The sequence below is a fragment of the Euleptes europaea genome, chromosome 19, assembly GCF_029931775.1.
Source record: "Euleptes europaea isolate rEulEur1 chromosome 19, rEulEur1.hap1, whole genome shotgun sequence".
Lineage (NCBI taxonomy): Eukaryota > Metazoa > Chordata > Lepidosauria > Squamata > Sphaerodactylidae > Euleptes > Euleptes europaea.
The window spans coordinates 6,006,468-6,028,188 of NC_079330.1; the positions used below are offsets into that span (position 1 = coordinate 6,006,468).

Genomic DNA, 21,721 nt, shown 5'->3' on the forward strand with positions numbered 1-21,721 from the left:
GTTTCTCCTCAAGCGGGCCGCTCCTTGGCTTGGCTACTCCGATCCACACCTCTGGGCAGATAAAACCGCCAAGGCAGGTGGTGTGCCTGCTCTGAAAGATGAATGGCTCTGAGAAGGATGCACCAAAAAAGAGTCTGGGCATTTCCAAGAAGTCTTTAAGCACCACCTTTTTCTTCCGTCTTGTTTTTTTTTCTTAAGAGATTAAAAAACCTAGCGTTTCCCCCGATGCGTCAGCTCCACAGAGGAACATCGCAAAGAAGAAAAGATTGCAGCTGTCAGCATTTTTGAAGAAAGTACTATTGAACTCAAGTAGGACCAAAGATTTTTAGTTTTATGCCCAATTCTTATAACTGTGATTTTGTTCCGATTTCATGATTATTTGTTGGCTGTATCAGATCAGCGATTAGTGAACGTTTCTTTTATTCAAATTGCAATGCCCTCAGGAAATTTCCACTTTTCATTGAACGCTGACAAATCCGTCTGAATACTATTATCTTGTGCAAAATGTCCCAGCTTGCTTAGCTGCTCTGATCCTGCTGGGCTGGTGAAGGGGGGGGCAGGGAGGGGTGCAACAGTTTTGGTAGGCTTTTGAAGCAACACTAAAACCTGTTTCCTAGAATTAAGCAGCAGCATCTCTAGAAGGATGTTCCACAAGGAGCATTTCAGATGGTATGAACTGGAGCTCTTACTTTGACCATGATGAAGACCCTCTGGAAACCTGAACAAGAGTACCCAACGTAATGCCCGTGGGTGTCTTTCCTGGCACCAGCCACATATTTTAAGAAAACGGTCTGGGCCAGGTTGCGCTTTTGCCTGGCAACATTTCATAGAATCATAAGAGTTGGAAGGGACCACCAGGGTCATCTAGTCCAACCCCCTGCACAATGCAGGAAATTCACAACTACCTCCCTACACACCCCCAGTGACCCCCTACTCCATTTCTGATTGGCCATTAGAGATCTGATTGGCTATGCAGATTGGTAGCCACCACAGCACAAGGATCTTCACTTTGTGACTGGAGCTGGCCATTTTGTGGCTGCGCCCACCATGCTGTGTCAGAATCCCAAAGGCACCCACAGGCTCAGAAAGGATGGGGACCCCTGACTCAGCAGGTTTGTGAGGACACAGTCATCAGCCAGGCACAACCTCTTCAGCCTTGAGCAAAATCCAAACTAATCAGAGCAAACAATATGCTTGCTTGAATCACCTGTTTGCAAGAAAGGTGCCCTGGAAACTACTCTGAGGGCAAGGAATTTTGCTGCAAGAGATCGGCTTGTGCATGCATCTGTTTGCTAGGCATGTTGAGTGCATATAACCTCCAAATTGGTATTCAGAGGCTAAGCCACAGAGCTAGATCTTTCAACTTAAGAGATCTAATTTGTACACCATGAATAGGGAATTTGAGTTTTGCAGCCTCTTCCTCCAATTGTCCTTGGAATCTCGTTCAAAGACAGCGACAGGAAGCTTGCCTTAGACTGAACCAGACCCCTGGCCTGCTTGGCTCAGTATTAGCTATTCAGCGTAGCAGCTGCTCCACAGTGCATCTTGCCAAGCTAGAAATTTCCCAGCACCTACTAACTGAGGTTCTGGAACTGGAGATGCCAGGAACTGAATCCGGGACTTTTGGCATTCCCCCTCCCATGGCTCATCCCTTAACAACTTGAGTCCAAAAGTGCACATAGCTAGATCCACGCATGCCAATATCTACTAAACGTAGCTAAGAGATATAAGTGGGCCATTCTCACAATGGAAGGAAGGAGTCAGGTCCTCTCCCCTTCCCCTGCAAATCCATATTAGGGCCAATGATGTTACATTTGTTCATAAATAATCTGGGAGTGGCCAAGTTTGCAGGCGACAGCAAATTATCGGAGGGTGACAACCAATAATTCCAGAAGGAGCTCTCCAAGCAGGGCAAGTGTTGAATGTCAATGCATAAAATGATAACATGTTGAGGCAAAGATATATATATTCTTAACCTGACATGTATATATGTTGACTGATCAAAAATGCAGTGTAAAAGCTCCAAAGAATCGCATGGCTGTTTGCAGTAAAGCTACCCTTATGGGTTGGATCCAGCCAGTTTTTCTGTTCAGTCTCCTCAAATCCCCCTCCTTATATAGCCTTCATTCCTTATGGCCATTTTCATATGCAGGTCCAATGATCTCAAACATTATTAAACATCTCAAACCTATTCTCTCCAGGATCAGAGGAGCATGCCTATTATATTAGGTGCTGTGGAACGCAGGCAGGATGGTGCTGCTGCAGTCGTCCTGCTTGTGGGCTTCCTAGAGGCACCTGGTTGGCCACTGTGTGAACAGACCACTGGACTTGATCAAGGACCTTGGTCTGATCCAGCATGGCTTTTCTTATGTTCTTATCACCCATTTTGGTAGTCAAAAGGGACTCCCTCTCCTTTTTCACTGGTGGAAAAACTGGTCAGATCCCATCCGAAGTCAGGCTGTGGACTGATCCAGCCAAATACTGTCTACCTTGATCGGCAGCAGGTCTTCCAAACACGCAAAGAACTCACTCTATCACAGAATTACAGGTACTCCTTTCTGTGCTCCCCTCCTCATGTTCAAAGAGGGAGATGCCTCTCAAAATATCCTCCCCCCACCCATGCCGGAAACAATCTGGATACACGCCACCTAAATAAAACTGGAAATACTCTGAATAAAAAACTTCACACACCAATGATGCATATTTACATTATATTACGAGAAATCTGATCTTGAACCAGGATATTCAAAGAATGGGGTTGTGCAGAAAAAGTGACAGTCAGGTAAACCATTTGCAAGGTTAGTGGACCCAATCCCTATCACAGTGATGTTGGTTTTTTTTGGGGGGGGGAGAGAAGAGGGAGGAATTGTTCAAGCTTCACCAGGCCTCATATTTCATCACGGTAAAAGATGACTAAGAATAGAAAGTAGGCATATCTGGTTCTGGTCCACTCCTAGCGGCGTTTGTGACTGAATAAGCACCATTGAAAAACAGTTCTGAAGAGATGAAGGACGGCTGCGTGTCTTGATGCAACGGTGCAGTTTAACAAAAGATGGAGATCGCTGACGCCACGTGTTACACCCTGGCCAAAAAGCCAAATCCTGTGACTTGTAAACAGAAAGGAGTTCACAGAGAGGGTCTCCCACCAGCAGTCGCTCAAGGTCAGGGGGTCCCGCTAAACCATGGCAGGATGAGGTGGGGGACACAGGAATTGGCAGAAGTGATACCCCCCCATGCACACAAGCTGTTCTGCAAACACAGGAAGCATTCGTGTAAAGGTTGGGGAGAGTTCTACCCATTCCCTCTTACAGCTGCAAGCCCCACCCGGTTCCCCCCATGTCCCCTTATCATCTGAAGTAGCTTTTTGGGGGGCGGGTTAAGGATTCAGCAGACCAGAGGGACCGGTGACCCACATCACGGAACCTGAAACACGCATTCTTCCCACAAGGTTTCAACACACTTGAATCAGGAGCCATTTGAAATAAAGAACCAATTTATACAAATTAACACTCAATAAAACCTTTGCCTGGATTGTATGCTTCAGGTGAAAGAAATATGCTCGTATGGGCTTGAATGCTCCCTCCAAGATCCCTCGCTATTCAGAGATCTAGCATGTCAGGGGGAAAGCTAGTCTTCTAGATACAAGGAGGCCAGTGGATAACATTAAAACACCCCCCATTTGGGAGCATTCCCCCCCCCCATTTAGGAGCAGCCCAAAGTGATACAGTACAGGAAGCCTGCGTGCTACATTCTGCTAACACAAGGAGGTGCATTGATCGGAACCTGGAAGCGATGAGGTTACAGTCCTTCTCCCTGTGGAAGAACCCTTGTTGGTCAATTCCAACCACTCTCTCCCATCACGTGATGGCTCCTCAAACAGGCCGTCCTGAGAGGATACACATGAGACCAAAAGGCAGCCTCAGAACGCACAAGGCAGGGAACCCATTTCAGCCAGTCCCGTTCCACCTGGATGATGTTGTGTTTTTTTAAGTCATGCTGGTGGTCCAAGCAGCAGGTGCGCTTGATGACATTGGTAAGTAACTGGGGAAATGCAAAACCGATGCCACACAGAACGCACTCTTCTGCAGCGAGCGTCACGTCACCATGTGGCTTGGACTATGCACAGATCACATTTTTAAAAAACACACACACATTTTTGGGTTGAGCTGCTTGCTATTTACTGGGAAAGAGCACCACACGGTGTGCGAAAAAAGCCGCTTAGCCCTGTGCTAGAAAAACACTTCAGGTGGTGGTGGTGGGGGAAGAGAACAGGAAGCATCCATATGAGAAAAGGATACAGAAAGATGAAGATGACAAATGCAGAAAAATTAGTTCAACAAAAAAATCCGAGGATGGCAAGAAAGGAGAATGATTAGGTGGCGAGAGAGGCAAATCTTATTCAGCTGGTTTTAATGCCAGCCTGTATTTCTAACCTGGTACTCCCTGCCTTTCCATTCTTCGTAATGAAAAGTATACTTGATCGGAAGGAAGCAGGCTGAGGAAAAATGCTACGACTCCTCTCCTTCCAAGCCGCTGCTGACTCTCCAGCCATGCTGTAAACAAAAAATCAAATGCAAATGCAAAGCCCATCCCTAGCTCAAGGCAACAGTCCTTCGATGTTAACACGTGGCTTCTGGAGACCAAACAAAAGCGCAGGGTGTTTGAAAGTGGACTTCGACGACAACGGAGCTGCCAGCAGGAAAAGATGTAGAGAGCAAGCCTGAAGAGAAACTGTCCAGAGTGTGCCTGGTAGGATTAAGAGCGCCCTCTCTGTTCTTGAAGGCAAGAGAGCGGTGGTTCTGTTATGTTTTTTTATATATATATTATATACACACAAGTACATGGACGGCTTTCCTTTAAAAAATAAGCGTCTAGAACACCACATCGTATACACACAGAACACAGGTATAGCAGCAAAAAGGGAATTCTCTTTCGGATTATCTTTTTTTTTGGGAAAGCAAGAAGGTGCGTCAAGAGCTGCAGGCCAAGAGCTCAGAATTCCTCGTGGACGTTCCGGGCATAGTCCATCAGCTTGCTGCCGGTGAAATACTCGCTGTATTTCAAGATTTCCTCCAGCTCCAGGTGGTGGTTCTGGTTCTCGTCGGCCACGGCAATCATTTGCTTGGCTTCATTCAAGGCGTTGTACTCGTTCATGGGGTCCATGTATTCCTGTCAAGAGGGAAAGGAAAGGTCGGAGGAGGGAGCCACATCTTCCCAGCCCCGAGAATGGTCTGGGGAGGCATGATGTTGAAGCTCAGCAAGTCAAGGGAGGGCATCTTGGCCATCTTCTGGGCATGGAGTAGGGGGTTGCTGAGGGTGTGTGTGTGTGGGAGGTAGTTGTGAATTCCCTGCATTGTGCAGGGGGTTGGACTAGATGACCCTGGTAGTCCCTTCCAACTCTATGATTCTATGAAATGGCACGATGGGAGACTCCTGAGAACTCCGTGGAAGTTTTGCAAAGACACCCCCCACCCCCCAGGATTTGAACCTGGAACTTCAGGCGCCAGATATAGAACATGTTGTCCTTCCTCCAGGCTTTGGGTGGTTTGCCTCCCATCCGCCAGAGCAGGATGGTTATTTTTTTTTCAGATGCTGACTTCTCGTGCTGTGAATTATTTTACTGCTAATTTTATGAATATTATTGACTTGAATGCATTGCTTTCTTAAACCGACACATCATCCTAGTTAGGTATCTCATAAGCTTTTGAACTGGAGAAGGGGTGGAGAAGGAGGATATGCCACACATAATAAGGGCAGAGAACCGCCAACTAGAAATTTGCAATTGGCAAACCTCTGTCTCTCAGCCTCATCCTCTGCATTTTTATTAATAATACTGACCTATTCTTACTGGGGTGTTGTAAGGACCACAAAGGCAGAAGATGAAGAAGAAGAGTTGGTTTTAATATGCCAACTTTCTCCACCACTTAAGGAAGAATCAGCTGTGAGAGTTGTGACTAGCCCAAGGTCACCCAGCTGGCTTCATGTGTAGGAGTGGGGAAACAAATCCAGTTCACCAGATTAGCCTCCAAAGCTCATGGAGAGGAGTGGGGAATCAAACCCGGTTCTCCAGATCAGAGTCCACTGCTCCAAACCACCATTCTTAACCACTACACCACGCTGGCTCTCACGCAATGCAATGTGAAGCATGCAGCAGACTCTAACAAACTCTACAAACAGCACTATTAAGCCTATCTGCTTGATCATTAGTTACAAAGTTGAGCAATAACTGCAAAACCAGCGTAACTTCTTTCACTTTGATGAATGTGAGGAAGTGGGCTTTCTCAGGGGCAACCTGGGGGGGGGGGCAAACAATGCCATTTAAAAGCCAGTGCTTATGGTAAATTTCACCGCAAGCAATAGGATTAAGAGACAGTTAAAAACCTTAAGCCACAACCTCAATGGCCTCTTCAACAGGAAGTGCTTACAAAATTTCAAGATCTTGGGTGATGGAATGATGTCCTGTAATCCCAGGCATAAAAAACACCATCACCACAGCACAACCCACCAGCGATCTACTTGTCAGATAGTGCGTATGTCAACTGCTCTGCTAATTTGGTGAGGGGGGGGTTGGGGGGGGGAAACTGTTCATGACACATTCTTCTCAGTCGGAAGAAAGGAATCACAAACATTTTCACAACATTCCTTGAGATACTAAGCAGCTGCCACAACGTGGAGCCGACCTGACTTTGAACATACATATACGACAGAAGGAAACTGCCTTACAAGGGCGTTGGTTCATCTAGCTCTGCGCGGCCCACTTTGACTGGCAATGGCTCTCTGGGGCCTCGGACAGAAAGGCCGTTCCCAACACTGGCAGCTTGAGAGCCTTGAGTGGGACAGGCCAGGGCTTAAAATTGGGGCTCGTCAGCATGCAAAAGATATGCTCTACCAATGTGCCACTGTTTTTCTGCTAAGTATACATAAAAAAAAACCTTTCTGCTCCTTCTGACTACCATTGACAATAACTGCTTTCAGCAGAAATCAGAATGAACCCAAATACACCCTTTGTGAAGCAAGTATACATGAAGCATAAGAAAAATCCCAGGGCAAACTCTGATCACCTGGTTTGATAACACCCGACACGGAGTAGGAAACTATACGTAATGCCCTTATCCTTGCCTGCATCAGATGTTTCCAGCCAGACACTGCCACCAACCCAGCCTGCAAGATGAGAGACTGCCAGAGCTAACCAGTTTCCCCAGACTTGGGGCCAACAGGGTAAGAGGAAGGTCTAATTATTATAACCTGTGAAATTCCCTGCCAGGTACATAAGGAGGTGGACTCTGATCTGGAGAACCGGGTTTGATTCCCCACTCCTCCACATAAGCGGCAGAGGCTAATCTGGTGAACTGGATTTGTTTCCCCACTCCTCCACACGAAGCCAGCTGAGTGACCTTGGGTGAGTCACACTCTCTCAGCCCTACCTACCTCCCAAGGTGTCTGTTGTGGGGAAGGAAAGGGAAGGTGATTGTAAGCCGGTTTGATTCTCCCTTAAGTGGCAGAGTAAGTGAGCATATAAAAACCAACTCTTCTTCTTCTTCTTCACAGTCTGAATACACCCACACAAGGTACAGAGGGCGGCTCACCTCCAACTCCTCCATGGTGACGATGCCGTCATGATCGGCGTCAATGACTTCCTCAAACTCCTTCTTCCGGTCTTTCACCCAGTCGTCGTCGATGTCTTGAGCCTGCTGGTTCTCCACGGTTCCAACGGGCAAGGAGATGAACTCAGAAAGAGTCAGCTTCTTGTCACCATCTTGATCTGCGGAGGGGAGATAAAGAATCAAACCACACGCACAAAAATTCCCCCCTCCTCTTAAATTAGAATCATGGCTGCTCTCAGCTTCTTGTCGAGAAAGCATCTTTACTAAGGTGTTTCCTGTTTGTGGCTTTCTGCTTTTCGGCAGGACGCCAGCAGAGGTTGGGACGGAGGGCAGAACGTCAGGTTTTTTTGCACATTATATCCAGCAACAGAGACAATGGCATCAGGCCAGTGGAGGTAAATGGCTCATTTATACAAATTTCCAAGAGTGGCTCACCCAGGAGTTCAGAGTTATGCAAAAAGGCACAAGGATGCCTTGAGCAAACGAGAGAAAAGAAGGGAGGGAGAAAACGGCACGAAAATTGGGCATAGGTGGAGAGAACAGTAAGAACTAGGCAGGGAAGAAAGTAACAGTGGTGATAAGGATCCTTGTGGGCAATGGGGGCACCCGCTTCTGGGAGCTGACAGCTTGCAGGGGAACCGAGAAGCAGGGATGGTGGCAAGGCAGCAACCTTCTCTTCAGGGATCTATGAGGGTGCCTGTGAGGCCCAAACTCGTATTAAGCTTAGGGCTCAGTTAAACACTTCCAAAATGGGGTGCCAACATTTCCCAGCATGCACTGCTGCACAGGACTTGCAAATATTCATCAAATTTGGGCAGGCAGAGTCAGTGAAGCACATAGGAGACTGTGTGGTGTAGTGGTTAAGAGCGGTGAACTCTGATCTGGAGAACCAGGTTTGATTCCCCTCTCCTCCACATGAGCGGCGAATGCTAATCTGGTGAACTGGATTTGTTTCCCCGCTCCTACACATGAAGCCAGCTGGGTGACTTTGGGCTAGTCACACTCTGTCAGCCCCACCTACCTCACAGGGTAGGGGAGAGGAAGGGAAGGTGATTGTAAGCCGGTTTGATTCTTCCTTAAGTGATAGAGAAAGCCGGCATATAAAAACCAACTCTTCTTCTTCTTCTAATTTCAAGGAATGCTGTGAAAATGTGATTCTTTTCTTTTGACTGAGAAGAGTGGGTCACGAACAGTTTCCCTCCCGAACCTCCACACACACACAACCACATTAGCAGAGCAGCTGACATACCCGCTATCTGATTAGTAGATTGCTGGTGGTACACCCTAAACTGAGGATTCGCTACTGTAATGAGGAACTATGCGCCCGATCAATCGCAACTCTGAGAGAGACGTACCCAGATCCCGGACAATCTCTTTGACCATGAACTTCAGCATCCCTCTGCTATGCTCTGGATGAAGAAAGGACAGGAACTCTTCCGCGTTCAGCAAGAGGTCTGGGGGTGGATTGTCCGCTTGATACCAGCGATCCTTCAAGTTATCTAGGACTTCCTGTGCTAGGATTAAAAAAACAACAGAGAAAGGCAACTTGGAACACCTCCAGCCAGATAAGCCAATAGCATGCACTTTCCCTCCGCCCCCCCACCCCCGTTATCAAAACTTTTTAGATGGCTCAGGAGCGTTCTGTTTCAGAAATGTGGGTGTCGTTTTAACATCTGAATGTCTGCTACACCTTAATTCCGCCCTTCCTGCAAAGAGCTCCAAGTGGTACAAAAGCCATCCTCTCCGTCTCCATTCTATTCCCAAACAACCCAGTGGAATAGGTTAGGCAGAGGGTGTGGCTGGCCCGTGAAGCTTCACGGCAGAATAGGGATTTGAACCCAGACCTGGTATATCTCTCAAGCTGACCACTAAGCAACACCGACTCTCTGAAGAGCATCTGAAGATACTGCAGAAATTATTTGCTGGTCACCTGCAACTGCTGCAGAAGACAGTCAGCTCCCCCATCAGGATGGAACTATTTTTGTAATAAAAAGACCGACACCCTTTTGCATTAAAGGTAAAGGTCCCCTGTGCGAGCACTGGGTAATACTTGACCCATGGGGTGACATCACATCTCGACGTTTCCTAGGCAGACTTTGTTTATGGGGTGGTTTGCGAGTGCCTTCCCCAGTCATCTACACTTTACCCCCAGCAAGCTGGGTACTCCTTTTACGGACCTCAGAAGGATCGAAGGGCTGAGTCAACCTTGAGCCGGCTACCTGAAACCGACTTTCGTTGGGATCGAACTCAGGTTGTGAGCAGAGCTTGGACTGCAGTACTGCAGCTTACTACTCTGTGCCATTATATACTATATATTACTACATATTTTACATAGTAACAGACATAACAGAGTTCCTTTTTCCTTAAGTTCCTTTGTTTGCTGGTATAGACTACAATTCTTGAGAAAGATAGAAGGCATAAAAAATGATATAAGTATACAGAGACAATTGTTAGTTACATGTTAGAGTAGGAGTTTACTGTTTAGTCTTGTTAATGTATGTTTGTAATGTTTCTAGTGAGCAGTGCGTATTGACTGTATTGTGAATTGGTGTCTTGTATGATATTTTGAAAATAAAAACTTAATAATAAAAAAGACCAAGACCTGATCTTGTAATAGAAGTTATCTCAGCAGCTTATAATCTGTTATAAAAATAATTTTGTAAATTACCAAATGAAGATTATCTGCACAGGTGGTAGACATGTTGTAGAGCACAAACCTATTGGTCCTCTACGATAGATTTTCCCTTTCCTGCCAAGGTCATGCTATTAGGCAACACAGCTGCTTTTCCAAAAGACAAGCAGAATTTAACTGTGCATCTGTTGACAGCCAGTAAACTAGTATTTGCAAGATACTGGAAATCAGTCCTAAGTCCAACAGCTGACAAGTGGATCCTGAAATCTAAGGAAATCTTTCTCCTAATCAATAGAAAAATTTAAAGAACAGATATATGTGTCACAATTGCAAAGAATTTGGGAAATATTTCTTGTAAAAATATAGTGTCTGTGCCTATGTATATACTATAGCATATTAGTAAACTTTTTTTCCTGCAAAAATAATACAACAGATAAAAATAAGGCAGAGGTTTAAATGAACCCCAGTGGTATTAAAACCTACAACTGCAAATATTTAATAGAATAGCAGTGGCAACAGAACAGAACAAGGGAACTGGAACCAGCAATTTTTAAAAATGTCATCATTAGAAGAATGGGACTTTTTAGTACTAAGTTACACTATTGAATTATCTTGACCAGGGAAAACAGTAGCTCTCCAAATCCTTTCTGAGCCCCAAGACACTTTCAAATGCATGCAAAACTACCTGCTAGAGCCCGCCCCCCAACTGCTCTTTGGGGGCCCTTTACTAAGGGACAATGAGATCCTCACTCTCCTACCCATACATTTCAGGGGATCGGGAGCCGAGCTGAAGCCAACTGACCCCGATGACAGAGCCGGCGTCAATTTTCAACAAGGTTTCCTTTGGAACGCCTCCAACAGCGACACAAACCAAAGCAGGGCTGGTAAATGAGCAATGGCAAACTTGCGTGTGCCTTATGGAAGAGAGAAGACTCGACGTGGTACAGCCTCCTCCTCTCCTGCTGGAGGAGTAACGTGTTGCCAGATGGGATCCTCTGCCCCATATGGCGCACCAGACAGAGCGATTAAGTCAGACTGCGCGCTGTGCATGCGGATGAGATTGAAGGCTTCTAGTGAATAAACGGTGACTGTCTCCCTTTAAATCTGGTGGCACAACATATTTCCAAGTTGGGGAGGGGGCAAGCTTTTAAAAAAATGCAAACCTAACCATTCCGATTCCCCTCAAACATAAGAACATAAGAAAGGCCCTGCTGGATCAGACCAAGGCCCATAAAGTGCAGCAGTCTCTTCACACAGGGGCCAACAAGATGCCTCTAGGAAGCCCACAAGCAAGACAGCTGCAGCAGCATTACCCTGCCTGTCCTCCACAGCACCTAATATAATAGGCATGCTCCTCTGACACTGTAGAGAATAGGTATGCATCATGACGAGTATCCATTTTTACTAGTAGCCATGGATACCCCATCTCCTCCATGAACATTCCACTCCCCTCTTAAAGCCTTCCAAGTTGGCAGCCATCACCACATCCTGGGGCAGGGAGTTCCACAGTTTCATTATGCGTTGTGTGAAGAAATACTAACTTTTATCTGTTTTGAATTTCTCATCCTCCAGCCTCAGCAGATAACCCCATGTTCTAGTATTAGGGAGAAAAGCTTCTCCCTGCCCACTCTCACCATACCATGCATAATTTTATAGACCTCTATCATGTCTCCCCTTAACCGCCTTCTTTCCAAGCTAAACAGCCCTAAGCATTTTAACCGCTCCTCATAGGGCAGTTGCTCTAGCCTAGTCCCCTGATCATAACAGACTCTGATCATAGCATTCCTTTGTGCAAGGTCACATTGATCAATGTTCTTGCATTTGTAACCACTGGCCACAGTGATCCAATTAGAACTGCCCTTTCTCAAACTGCCACACACCACTCCGTGGCAATGCCCACAATGCCCTCGGACACCCATTTGGCTTCCTGCACCCATGCGTGAGCTCACACAATGATGTGGCACGCCCCGAAGGAACGGCAGGATAAAATTTTTAACCAAGAACTGTTCTGATGCCGATATCCCAACACCACAAAGACACTAAAAAGTACACATCAGCATGCTGAACACACCTTGGAGAAAGACGGAAGGGGAGAATCTCCATGAGCTAGTGTAGTAGTTTGGCTGTCAGGAGACCCAGGTTTGAATCCCACAACCACTATGAAAACCTCCTCAGCGACCTGGGGCCTGTCGCCTAATCTCAGTTTAGTCTACCGAACAGGGCTGTTATGAGGGTACAATGGAGGAGAGGAGAATGATGGGAACTGCTTTGGGTCCCTGTCAGGGAGAAAGGTGGGGATATAAAAGTAAATAAATGAAATTACATTGCTACTTACTTTCTTCATCTATTTTTAGTTCCTCGTTATTCTTGATCTTTTCGGCTACCTCCTTCTCGTTAAATCCTTTGCTGGCCAGAAACTTGATTCTGTACTCATCCCAAGACACGTGACCTGTGAAGATGGCAGGAGGTTCAGAGGAAAATATTCCAACAGCCTTACCCTCGTCAAATCACTATCTGGGTTCTATTAGGATACGTAGCAAAAGGTTTTATGCCCCTGGAATGGTGGAAGACAGACCTTTGCGTCATTTTGAAAAAAGCTGACGTCCTCAGGATGCTGAATTCCACAATCAATATAAAATGTCCAGGCATGGGCAAATCGCACAGCCCTGCCCAAAACTGTCTGGAGTACAATTGGAATTATTTCGACTCCCTCTATTAGACTAGAAAGCTGATAGGAAGAAAGTAGATTCCTTTGAAATATAGTGTTGGAGTAGAGTGTTACAGATACCGTGGACTGCCAAAAAAAACAAATCAGTGAGTTATAGATCAAATCAAGCCTGAACTGACCCTAGAAGCTAAAATGACTAAACTGAGGCTATCGTATATTGGTCACGTTATGAGAAGACAAAAGTTACTGGAAAAGACAATCATGCTAGGAAAAGGTGAAGGCAGCAGGAAAAGAGGAAGACCCAACAAGAGATAGATTGACTCTACAAAGGAAGCCAGGGCCCTCAGTTTGCAATACCTGAGCAAGGCTGTTTAGGACGCTTTGGAGGATAATGATTCAAAGGGTCGCCATGGGGCATTTTTCACGGTAGATTTTGCTTCTCTTTTGCCACGGACCAAAAAACAACCTGATTTAAATGTTTTTTTCATGGCTGCGATTTATCCCCGTCAATCTCGATGTAGTTTTGGTTTTTCATGGGAACAAAGCACGCTGTATTTGACATCTGTTTGGTCTGTCCCTTTTGCAGGAGGCCTCCCCTTCCAACAAGCTCATTTTTTATGCCTGCCCCCAACTCCGCCCAGCAGATTACCTCGTGCGGTTCACCAGCCCCAGCGCAAAAAACAAGCACCAGTCCCTCTGGTCGCCTCCATTTTTCTTCCACCCTTGCTCTGTTCTGCTTTTGGAACAGTCAGATTCCAAATTGGGGGTTGGGGCAAGGCAGCGCTTTCCTCAAAGCTTCCCTCTATTTTCTATAGGTGTGGAATCCACTGCCCTTTAATGACAGACAGGATTGGGGGGGGGGGGCAGGAATTGCATCCATGTGCCCAGAGAAGTGTTTAGCTGAAAGTGGGAATGGAGCAGCTCCAACCTGTGCCGCTTCAAGAGGTGTGCCTTGGATTTGCCGCTCTCTAGATGCACATTTTCCCCATCCTAATTCTCAAAACTCTTCTCGGGGGCTGATTGTTGAGTTTTGAGAATTTGGATGGGAAAAGGGTGCATCTAGAGAGCGGCAAATCCAAGGAAAAACCTCCCGTGCATAAATGGCCACTGTAAACCTCTTGCATTAAAGCAATTTCCCAGTGTATGTTCCCCCTAGAAGGCCCCTGGCTTGCGCGCTGGCCCTGATCCGGCCCCAGTGCATTGAGAGAGAGGAGGGAGACCCAGAGCAGACAGGCCGCCCCAGGGAGGGAGTTTTGCCTTGGGTTTTCAGCTCTCAGGATGCACATTTTTCCCATCCGAATTCTCAAAAATCCCCCCTCCCCGCTGGGGTAGAGGGGCCAACAGCCTCTGACACCCTTGAACATCCCCCCACGGGTCCAGCTGCCCTAGACCGAGCTGCCACCACCACCACCCCCAGCGCGCGAGGCGCACATGGTGTGGCCCCGCTGGTCTCCCCCTGGAGCCGTCCGTCCGACGTCCCCCTGGGCTTGGAGGTGTGGGCCCAGCTCCAAGGCCCATCCCGGGCGAGGGGCGGGGAAGGCGTGGCACCTGCCCGCCAGCCAGCCTCCGGGACGGAGGGAGAGAAGCGCCAGGACTCTAGGCAGGCAGGCAGGCAGCAAAAGGGGCGGTATTCTTGTCCGAGAAACTCCCCCAGCCAATTGCCGTTCTTGGGGGAGGAGAAATTAGCCGGCATGGGCAGGGACAATTGTTCCAAACCAAGGAACAAAGGCAGTTTTTTTCATGGAGCTCCGAGCCAAAAACTGTGCAGCAACAGGAAAGAACGGCGCAAAACTGGTTTGACTTGCCCCGGTTATAAAGCATCTTTTATTGCTCAATCCGGAAAAAATCGGAGCAGCCATGAATAACCAAAAATCTGCAGCGACGCAAACCGGCTGTGAAACCGCTGCAAAGCTCCGTGAAAAATCCCCCCATGAGTCGGAAGCGAATTTGACGGCACTTAACACACACATACTATTAGGCTGCCCTCTAGTGGCTAAACCATGCAATGACTCTAGGGGAAAGTGGCTAAACCATGCCATGACTCTAGGGGAAACCATGCCATGACTCTAGGGGAAAGTGGAAGCTGCTCTCCCTACCGTCTCCATCTGGATCCACTGCCCTGAAGTGCATTTTGTTCTCCTCCACGGCCTCCTGGAAGTGCTCCTCTGTCTTCTCCATGATCCAGCGCTGCATCTCCTTTGCGCTGACCTTCTTGTCCCTGTTCTGGTCTACTCTGCAGGACAAACACACGTCCAAAATTAGCCGGGAGTTCGAAGAGGCTTGGCACTGACAGCTACCTTTCCGGTCAGCAGAAAGAATGCGAATTTGAACACCTGGGTTTAAATTTCTGCTTGGCTGGGAAGCACACGGAGCGGCCCCAGACCAAATCTGGGCTAAAGTCAGAAAAAGCACTTTCCAAGCCCTGTATTCCTACCCAGGAAAGAGGCATAACATCCAAATCGCAAGATGTCATAGTTCTACTGTTTACTGCATTGGTCAGGCCGCACCTGGAGTACTGTGTGCAGTTTTGGAGGCCTCGCTTCAAAAAGGATGTGGACAGAATCGTGTGGGTGCAGAGGAGAGCGACGAGAATGATCAGGGGCCTGGAGACCAAGCCCTACGAGGAAAGGCTGAGGGAGTTGGGAATGTTTAGTCTGGAGAAGAGGAGGTTGAGGGGGAACAGGATTGCTCTCTTTAAGCATTTGAAGGGCTGTCACTTAGAGGAGGGCAGGGAGCTGTTCCTGTTGGCAGCAGAGGAGAGGACTCGCAACAATGGGTTTAAATTGCGGGAGGAAAGGTACCAGATGGATATTAGGGGAAAAAATTTACAGTCAGAGTTGACAGCCCTTCAAATACTTAAAGAAAGCAATCCTGTCCGCCCTCAACCTCCTCTTCTCCAGACTAAACATGCCCAACTCCCTCAGCCTTTCGTTCTAGGGCTTGGTCTCCAGGTCCCGGATCATCCTCGTCGCTCTCCTCTGCACTCGCTCTGATGTCACCTTTAAAAAACAACAACCCAAACCTTTGATTTCCTAAAACCCATTATCAAATTTCCAATCTGTGCTCCCAAAGGGATGGGAGACAGAGAAGCACTTGCCTCCCGCTTGCGGTTGTTTGCAAGACCAGGACTATGGAAGCCAAACTGCTCTTGACCTCTGCTGCTTTAGGGGGGGGGGGAGGCGGGTGGATTACATCAATCACAAATCGGCCTGCAGGAACACTAATCAGCTTTCAATTTCATTACAGCCCAGCTGCTTATCCGCTGCACTCTTAATAATAAACCTTTTAATTTGCAGACAAGGCGTCTGGCAAAGCAGTTACCGATCCAACGGCATTAGGGGCTGAGACAAATTATTCTTAAGCTGAGGTTGGCTGGGTATACCAGACCATTCAGGGTTACTTCCTTCTTTCACACACAACAAGCTGCTAGGGCGGGTGGGAGAGCATCTTAAGCAAGGCAGGAAAAGCTAGGCAGGTTTTAAGTGATTAGTGGGATTGCTGAGCTGTTGTCTTGAGAAGACCCAGAGCCACACCAGGGGGTGCAGTGGTGTACTGGTTAGGGTGTCAAAGCAGAGCTGAGGAGATACAGGCTTTAAATCCACCCTCTGCCCTGAAGCTCACTCAGCAACCTTGACTAAGTCACTCTCTTTTTAGCCTCATCTACCTCACAGCATTGTTGTGAAGATGAAATGGACGATACTACATACACTGTCCTCAGCCCCTCGGAAAAGGGCAGATCAAAAATGCAAACAGAAAGACAGCTACAGAAGCAGCCTTCCTAGTCCAGTAGACATAGAAGAAGAGTTGGTTTTTATATGCCGACTTATTCTACTACTTAAGGAAGAATCAAACCGGCTTACAATCCCCTCCCCACAACACACATCCTGAGAGACTGTGACTAGCCCAAGGTCACCCAGCTGGCTTCGTGTGTAGGAGTGGGGAAACCAACCCGGTTCACCAGATTAGCCTCCGCCGCTCGCGTGCATGAGTGGGGAATCAAACCCGGTTCTCCAGATCAGAGTCCACCGCTGCAAACCACCGCTTCTTAACCACTACACTACGCTGGCTCTCAGCGAGTGGGATAACCGGACTGTGATAGGCTTAATTTTTGAAAGCGTGGTTCAGCCCGCAAATAGTGGCTATAACGCCAGCACAGCAGCAAAACAAAACGAGAAGGAAAGTGACAGCACTGTGTCGAGGTTGTCAAACCAAAGCAACACTCACTTTGAGAAAATAACCATCAGTTTCCTCCTGTTTCTCCGTGGCTCCGAATCTTCATCAAACTCCTCCATCTCCTTCCCTAAGAAGACCTCCTGGTGGAACTCCTTGTTAAGATGCCCATCCATCTCCATCTTGATGCCGTTCAAGTGGTCCGGGGGAAGGATCTCATTCTCGTCTTTGCTGTCGGCTGCTTTCTCTGCTTTCTCTTTCAAAGCGGAGCTGTTGGCTGGCCGGGCGTAAACGTCCATAAGCAAGAAAACAAAGAGGAGGGACAAGTAGATGGAGCCCAGGCTGCAGATGAAGGCCCGCTTCGAAACCATCGCTCCTCTTCGTCACAGCATCAGCAATCTGAAACACTGGTACGGCAGCTGGATAACCTGAGAGGGAGACAGGCAAACAGAAAAGGCAGTTTTCATGATGTTTCACATAGTTCAGAAGCGGAACTGTTTCCCAGCAGAAATGCACTGGCCTGGCCCTTTACACTTTAACCTGGTTACAGCTAACTGTGGTTTGTTGTCTCAACCCTGGTTATGATCCCAAGCATCAAGCAAAGCCGGGATTTACTCACCAAGCTACGTCCTGAATACGTAGGATCAATGTTTCACAGTGGTTACAGCGACCCTGCACTAGGATGAAGGAGACAGGGATGCAAATCCCTACTCAGTCCTAAAGCTCACTAGATGATCTCTTGGCTTAGTCCACATCACAGCACTGCTGTGAGGATAAAATGGAGAGTGGAGAGGGGAATTCCAGCTGCAGCTCTCTGAACAATTGTACTGCCAGCTTGGTGCACCTTAAAGTGGTTTTACTGGTGGTAAATTCTGCACTTCTTTTGGCTTATTTAAGCCAGCCAAGAACCAAATTATATAAAGCCCGGGGTTCTTTAACCTGTTTTGAGCTGTAACCGCCAACAGACCAGTTAAACTTGGATGAAAGGCAGTCAAACATCCCCCTTGTGCTGCAGCAATTAAAATGTTCCCCTTTGTTCTTACAAAAGAACTCCCACATTTCTCAGGGTTCTTTTGAGCCCGTTCGAGCTTGTGACAAGCTGCACTGTCTCCTGGATTGTCATGTTGCTCTTAGGGAGGGAAAAATAAGCCTTATGATAATTTATCCAGGAGTCATTTCAGTTAACCAACAGAGAAAAATAAATTGGGAAAAGCATGAAGTACTTAGCCAATAATCTCACCATGACCAATGTCGAAGCACCAGAAGTTCTAATCCTGCAAATGCATCCTCACAGATAATCATAAAAATTCTACTCTGCCCTGCAGTTAAAATGGAATAAGTAAAATCTAAAAGGAAAGGAAGCTGGAATGGCCGAGTCATAACATGACAACATACACAAGAACACCTGAACCACTCATACACACAAATGAGATTATTGTAAGCATATAATTAAAGAGGAGAATTAAAGAGGTGCAAATCCTCATTTTTTCATGAAGCTCGTTGGCTGACCTTAGGCCAATCACATACACACACACACCTAACCTACCTCAGAGGGTTGCCACAAAAATAAAATGGGGTAAGAAGAATCATATATGCCTTCCTGAGCACCTTGGAACAAAAGGGGGATTAAAAAATGATCTAGAGTCAGACAGATTAATTATACGCACCAAAGGGGCTAACTGAGCAGGAAAGGAAGTACTGGACACACAACGTATGCAAAGTCCTGTTTCTTTACAATAACCCAGAGCAAAACTCCTGCTGGGTTTACACGTGCTTATCTGATACTTGGGAGAAAGAAAAGGTGAGCAGCTGTCATTGTTTGCTTACAGGAGAGGGGGGGGAGATCCCTCGATGAGCAAAGGGCTCCCAGCCCATGATCACATGAAATGTCATCACAGAAGGGTGCAAAGTTTAGAGATAGGAGAAACGCGCATAAAGGAGGGGGAAAAAGCCTTTGATGGACATTGAATCAGAAAAAGGAGACATTGCTCGGCTGGAAAAGACAAAGAAGCTGGAAGGTTTGAAGCAGCTTGACACCACTTGCTTATTGACCGGTTTTTAAAAAATGATTAGCACCTGTGAGGAAGCACATAGAACAATGGACCTCAGGGAGAAAAAATTCATCATTGGCTACCAGCCAAGGTGACTGAAGGGAGCCTCCGTCACCAGAGGCGGCAAGCCTCCAAATACCGGTGCAGGGAGCCAGCAAGCGAGGGCCTCGGCCTCTGTGTCCTGTCTGTTGGCTCTTCAGGTGAACTGGTTGGCCATTGTGTGAAACAGGATGCTGAACTAGATAGACCACTGGTCTGATCCAGCAGGGCTCTTCTGGTGTTCTTGGTTAAGGAAACAAACACATGAACATGCTAAACTCCCTCTATGAAAAAATGAGAGCCAGCATGTTGTAGTGGTTAAAAGCGGTGGTTTGGAGCGGTGGACTCTGATTTGGAGAGCAGGGTTTGATTCCCCACTCCTCCACATGAGCGGTGGACGCTAATCTGGTGAACCGGGTTGGTTTCCCACTCCTACACATGAAGCCAGCTGGGTGACCTTGGACTAATCATTCTCTCAGCCCCACCTACCTCACAGGGTGTCTGTTATAGGGAGGGGAAGGTGATTGTAAACCGGTTTGATCCTTCCTTAAGTGGCCAAGAAAAGTCAGCATATAAAAACCAACTCTTCTTCTTCTAAGAATACAGGTAGTCTCAGTCTGTGTCTGCCCCCGGCCCCTTATGTAATTGAGACAACCTACCTAGACATTTTGGCACCCCAGTCTGACTGTATGGCTGAGCCATGCACTTTAGACACATCTCCCAACCCAGCCTGCGCTACAGGCAGCATAGATCTACATGGATCAAATGGTTGCTTTTTTTAGGACAACTCTGAGAGAAACTCCAATGTACCTGCAGGGCTTCAGAGACAGAAACTCGCTAGCAGAAACTGAAATACCAGCAATGACATATTTGGGTTACTGAGCACAGAACTGGCGGCTCCATCCCAAGGATATTGCGGAACCGGGAATGATGGGCAATGGAAAGGATCAAGAGCTGGAATACACAGGAGGTGTGCGTGAAAGAGCAGACATTTATACTGATTTTGCTGCTACACCCAGAAATTCTCAAACACAAAAAAGTTTATAACATGGCACTTATTCCAAGTACTTAGGTGCTTGTTTCAGAACATACTTTCAATGTGTTTCAATACAATCCGAGCAAGTGTATGGTTCTCACTGTATCCAATGAGCATTTTTATCACTGGTTTATCTACATCCCTGTATCTATAAGTTTTCAGGTGAAGTTTTAAGTTTTCCTTAAAAAAATAAATCCAAACTTCACTCTCATCAAGGAAAAGGCATTCTACATATGAGAGCCAGCGTGGTGTATTGGTTAAGAGCAGTGGACTCTGATCTGGAGAAGAATGTTTGATTCTCCACTCCTCCACATGAGTGGCAGACGCTAATCTGGTGAACTGGATTTGTTTCCCCACCCCTACCCATGAAGCCAGCTGGGTGACCTTGGGCCAGTCACAGCTCTCTTAGAGCTCTCAGCCCCACCTACCTCACAGGGTGTCTGTTGTGGGGAGAGGAAGAGAAGGTGATTGTAAGCCGGTTTGATTTTCCCTTTAAGTGGTAGAGAAAGTCAGCATATAAAAACCAACTCCTCCTCTTCAATACACACACTCCACCAATTAAAAATATCTCCCAGTGAGAAAAAAAACCCTGCTCTGATCCTGTTCAGGTTGTGCGTGTTAAGTGTCGCCAAGTCGCTTCCGACTCATGGCGACCCTATGAATGAAAGTCCTCCAAAAGTCTTATCTTTGACAGCCTTGCTCAGACCTTGCAAATTGAGGGCTGTGGCTTCCTTTATTGAGTCGATCCCTCTCTTGTTGGGTCTTCCTCTTTTCCTGCTGCCCTCAGGTTTTCCTAGCATGGTTGTCTTTTCCAGTGACTGTTGTCGTCTCATGACGTGACCAAAATACGACAGCCTCAGTTTAGTCATTTTAGCCTCTAGGGTCAGTTCAGGCTTGATTTGATCTAGAACCCACTTATTTTTTTTTGACTTTTTTTTGTATTTTTTTGGGCAGCCGACGGTATTTGCAACACTCTCCTCCAACGCCACGTTTCAAAGGGACCTAATTTCTTCCTGTTCCTGGTTATTTCAAAATTACTTTTAGAGAAGAACTAAGCACACATGTATCCCTTGTAATACCCCTCAGGGAAAAGGCACTCCATGCATAAGTCAAGGTCCTCGCCGGGCACTCTGCCCACGCCCAGAGGAACTCCCCCTGGCGCCAGTGGCGCTCTGCACATGCTTAGGCGCGCCCTGAGCCTCGCTCCCCCCTCCTCGCCCCTGCACACCCGGCTCGGGGCCCGTACCTGCGCCGAGAGCGGCCGCGGCTCCTCATGCCCAGCCCCTCGCCGGGGCTTCTCCCTCCGCCACGTTCAGGCGACGTCGCCGCGAAGAGCGCCCAGGAGAGCAGCGAGCCGGAAACCGGAAGCGCCACTCAGCACCCGGGCGCCCCGCCCCTTCCGCCTTTCATGCATGACCTCAACGGCGAGAGAAACTGCCGTCCCAGCGGGGTTCCCATTTAGTTTGGACCCTGCTTACCCCCTGAGAAATAATTGGTGGAGTGGCACTGTCCGAGGAAACT

The 21,721-nt window shown here is 47.4% G+C and overlaps 1 protein-coding gene across 1 annotated transcript; it reads right to left on the reverse strand.

Annotated features, from left to right (window-relative positions):
• Positions 1–4,940: 4,940 nt before the first annotated feature.
• SDF4 (stromal cell derived factor 4) lies at positions 4,941–21,523 on the reverse strand. Its single transcript, XM_056864965.1, has 7 exons — positions 21,447–21,523; positions 17,129–17,502; positions 15,001–15,137; positions 12,572–12,685; positions 8,960–9,118; positions 7,587–7,762; positions 4,941–5,169 (listed from the first exon to the last, which is right to left on the reverse strand). The coding sequence occupies exons 2-7, from the start codon at positions 17,443–17,445 to the stop codon at positions 4,993–4,995; spliced, it is 1,080 nt and encodes a 359-aa protein (XP_056720943.1). The 5' UTR covers positions 17,446–17,502; positions 21,447–21,523; the 3' UTR covers positions 4,941–4,992.
• Between the last annotated feature and the right edge of the window lie 198 nt (positions 21,524–21,721).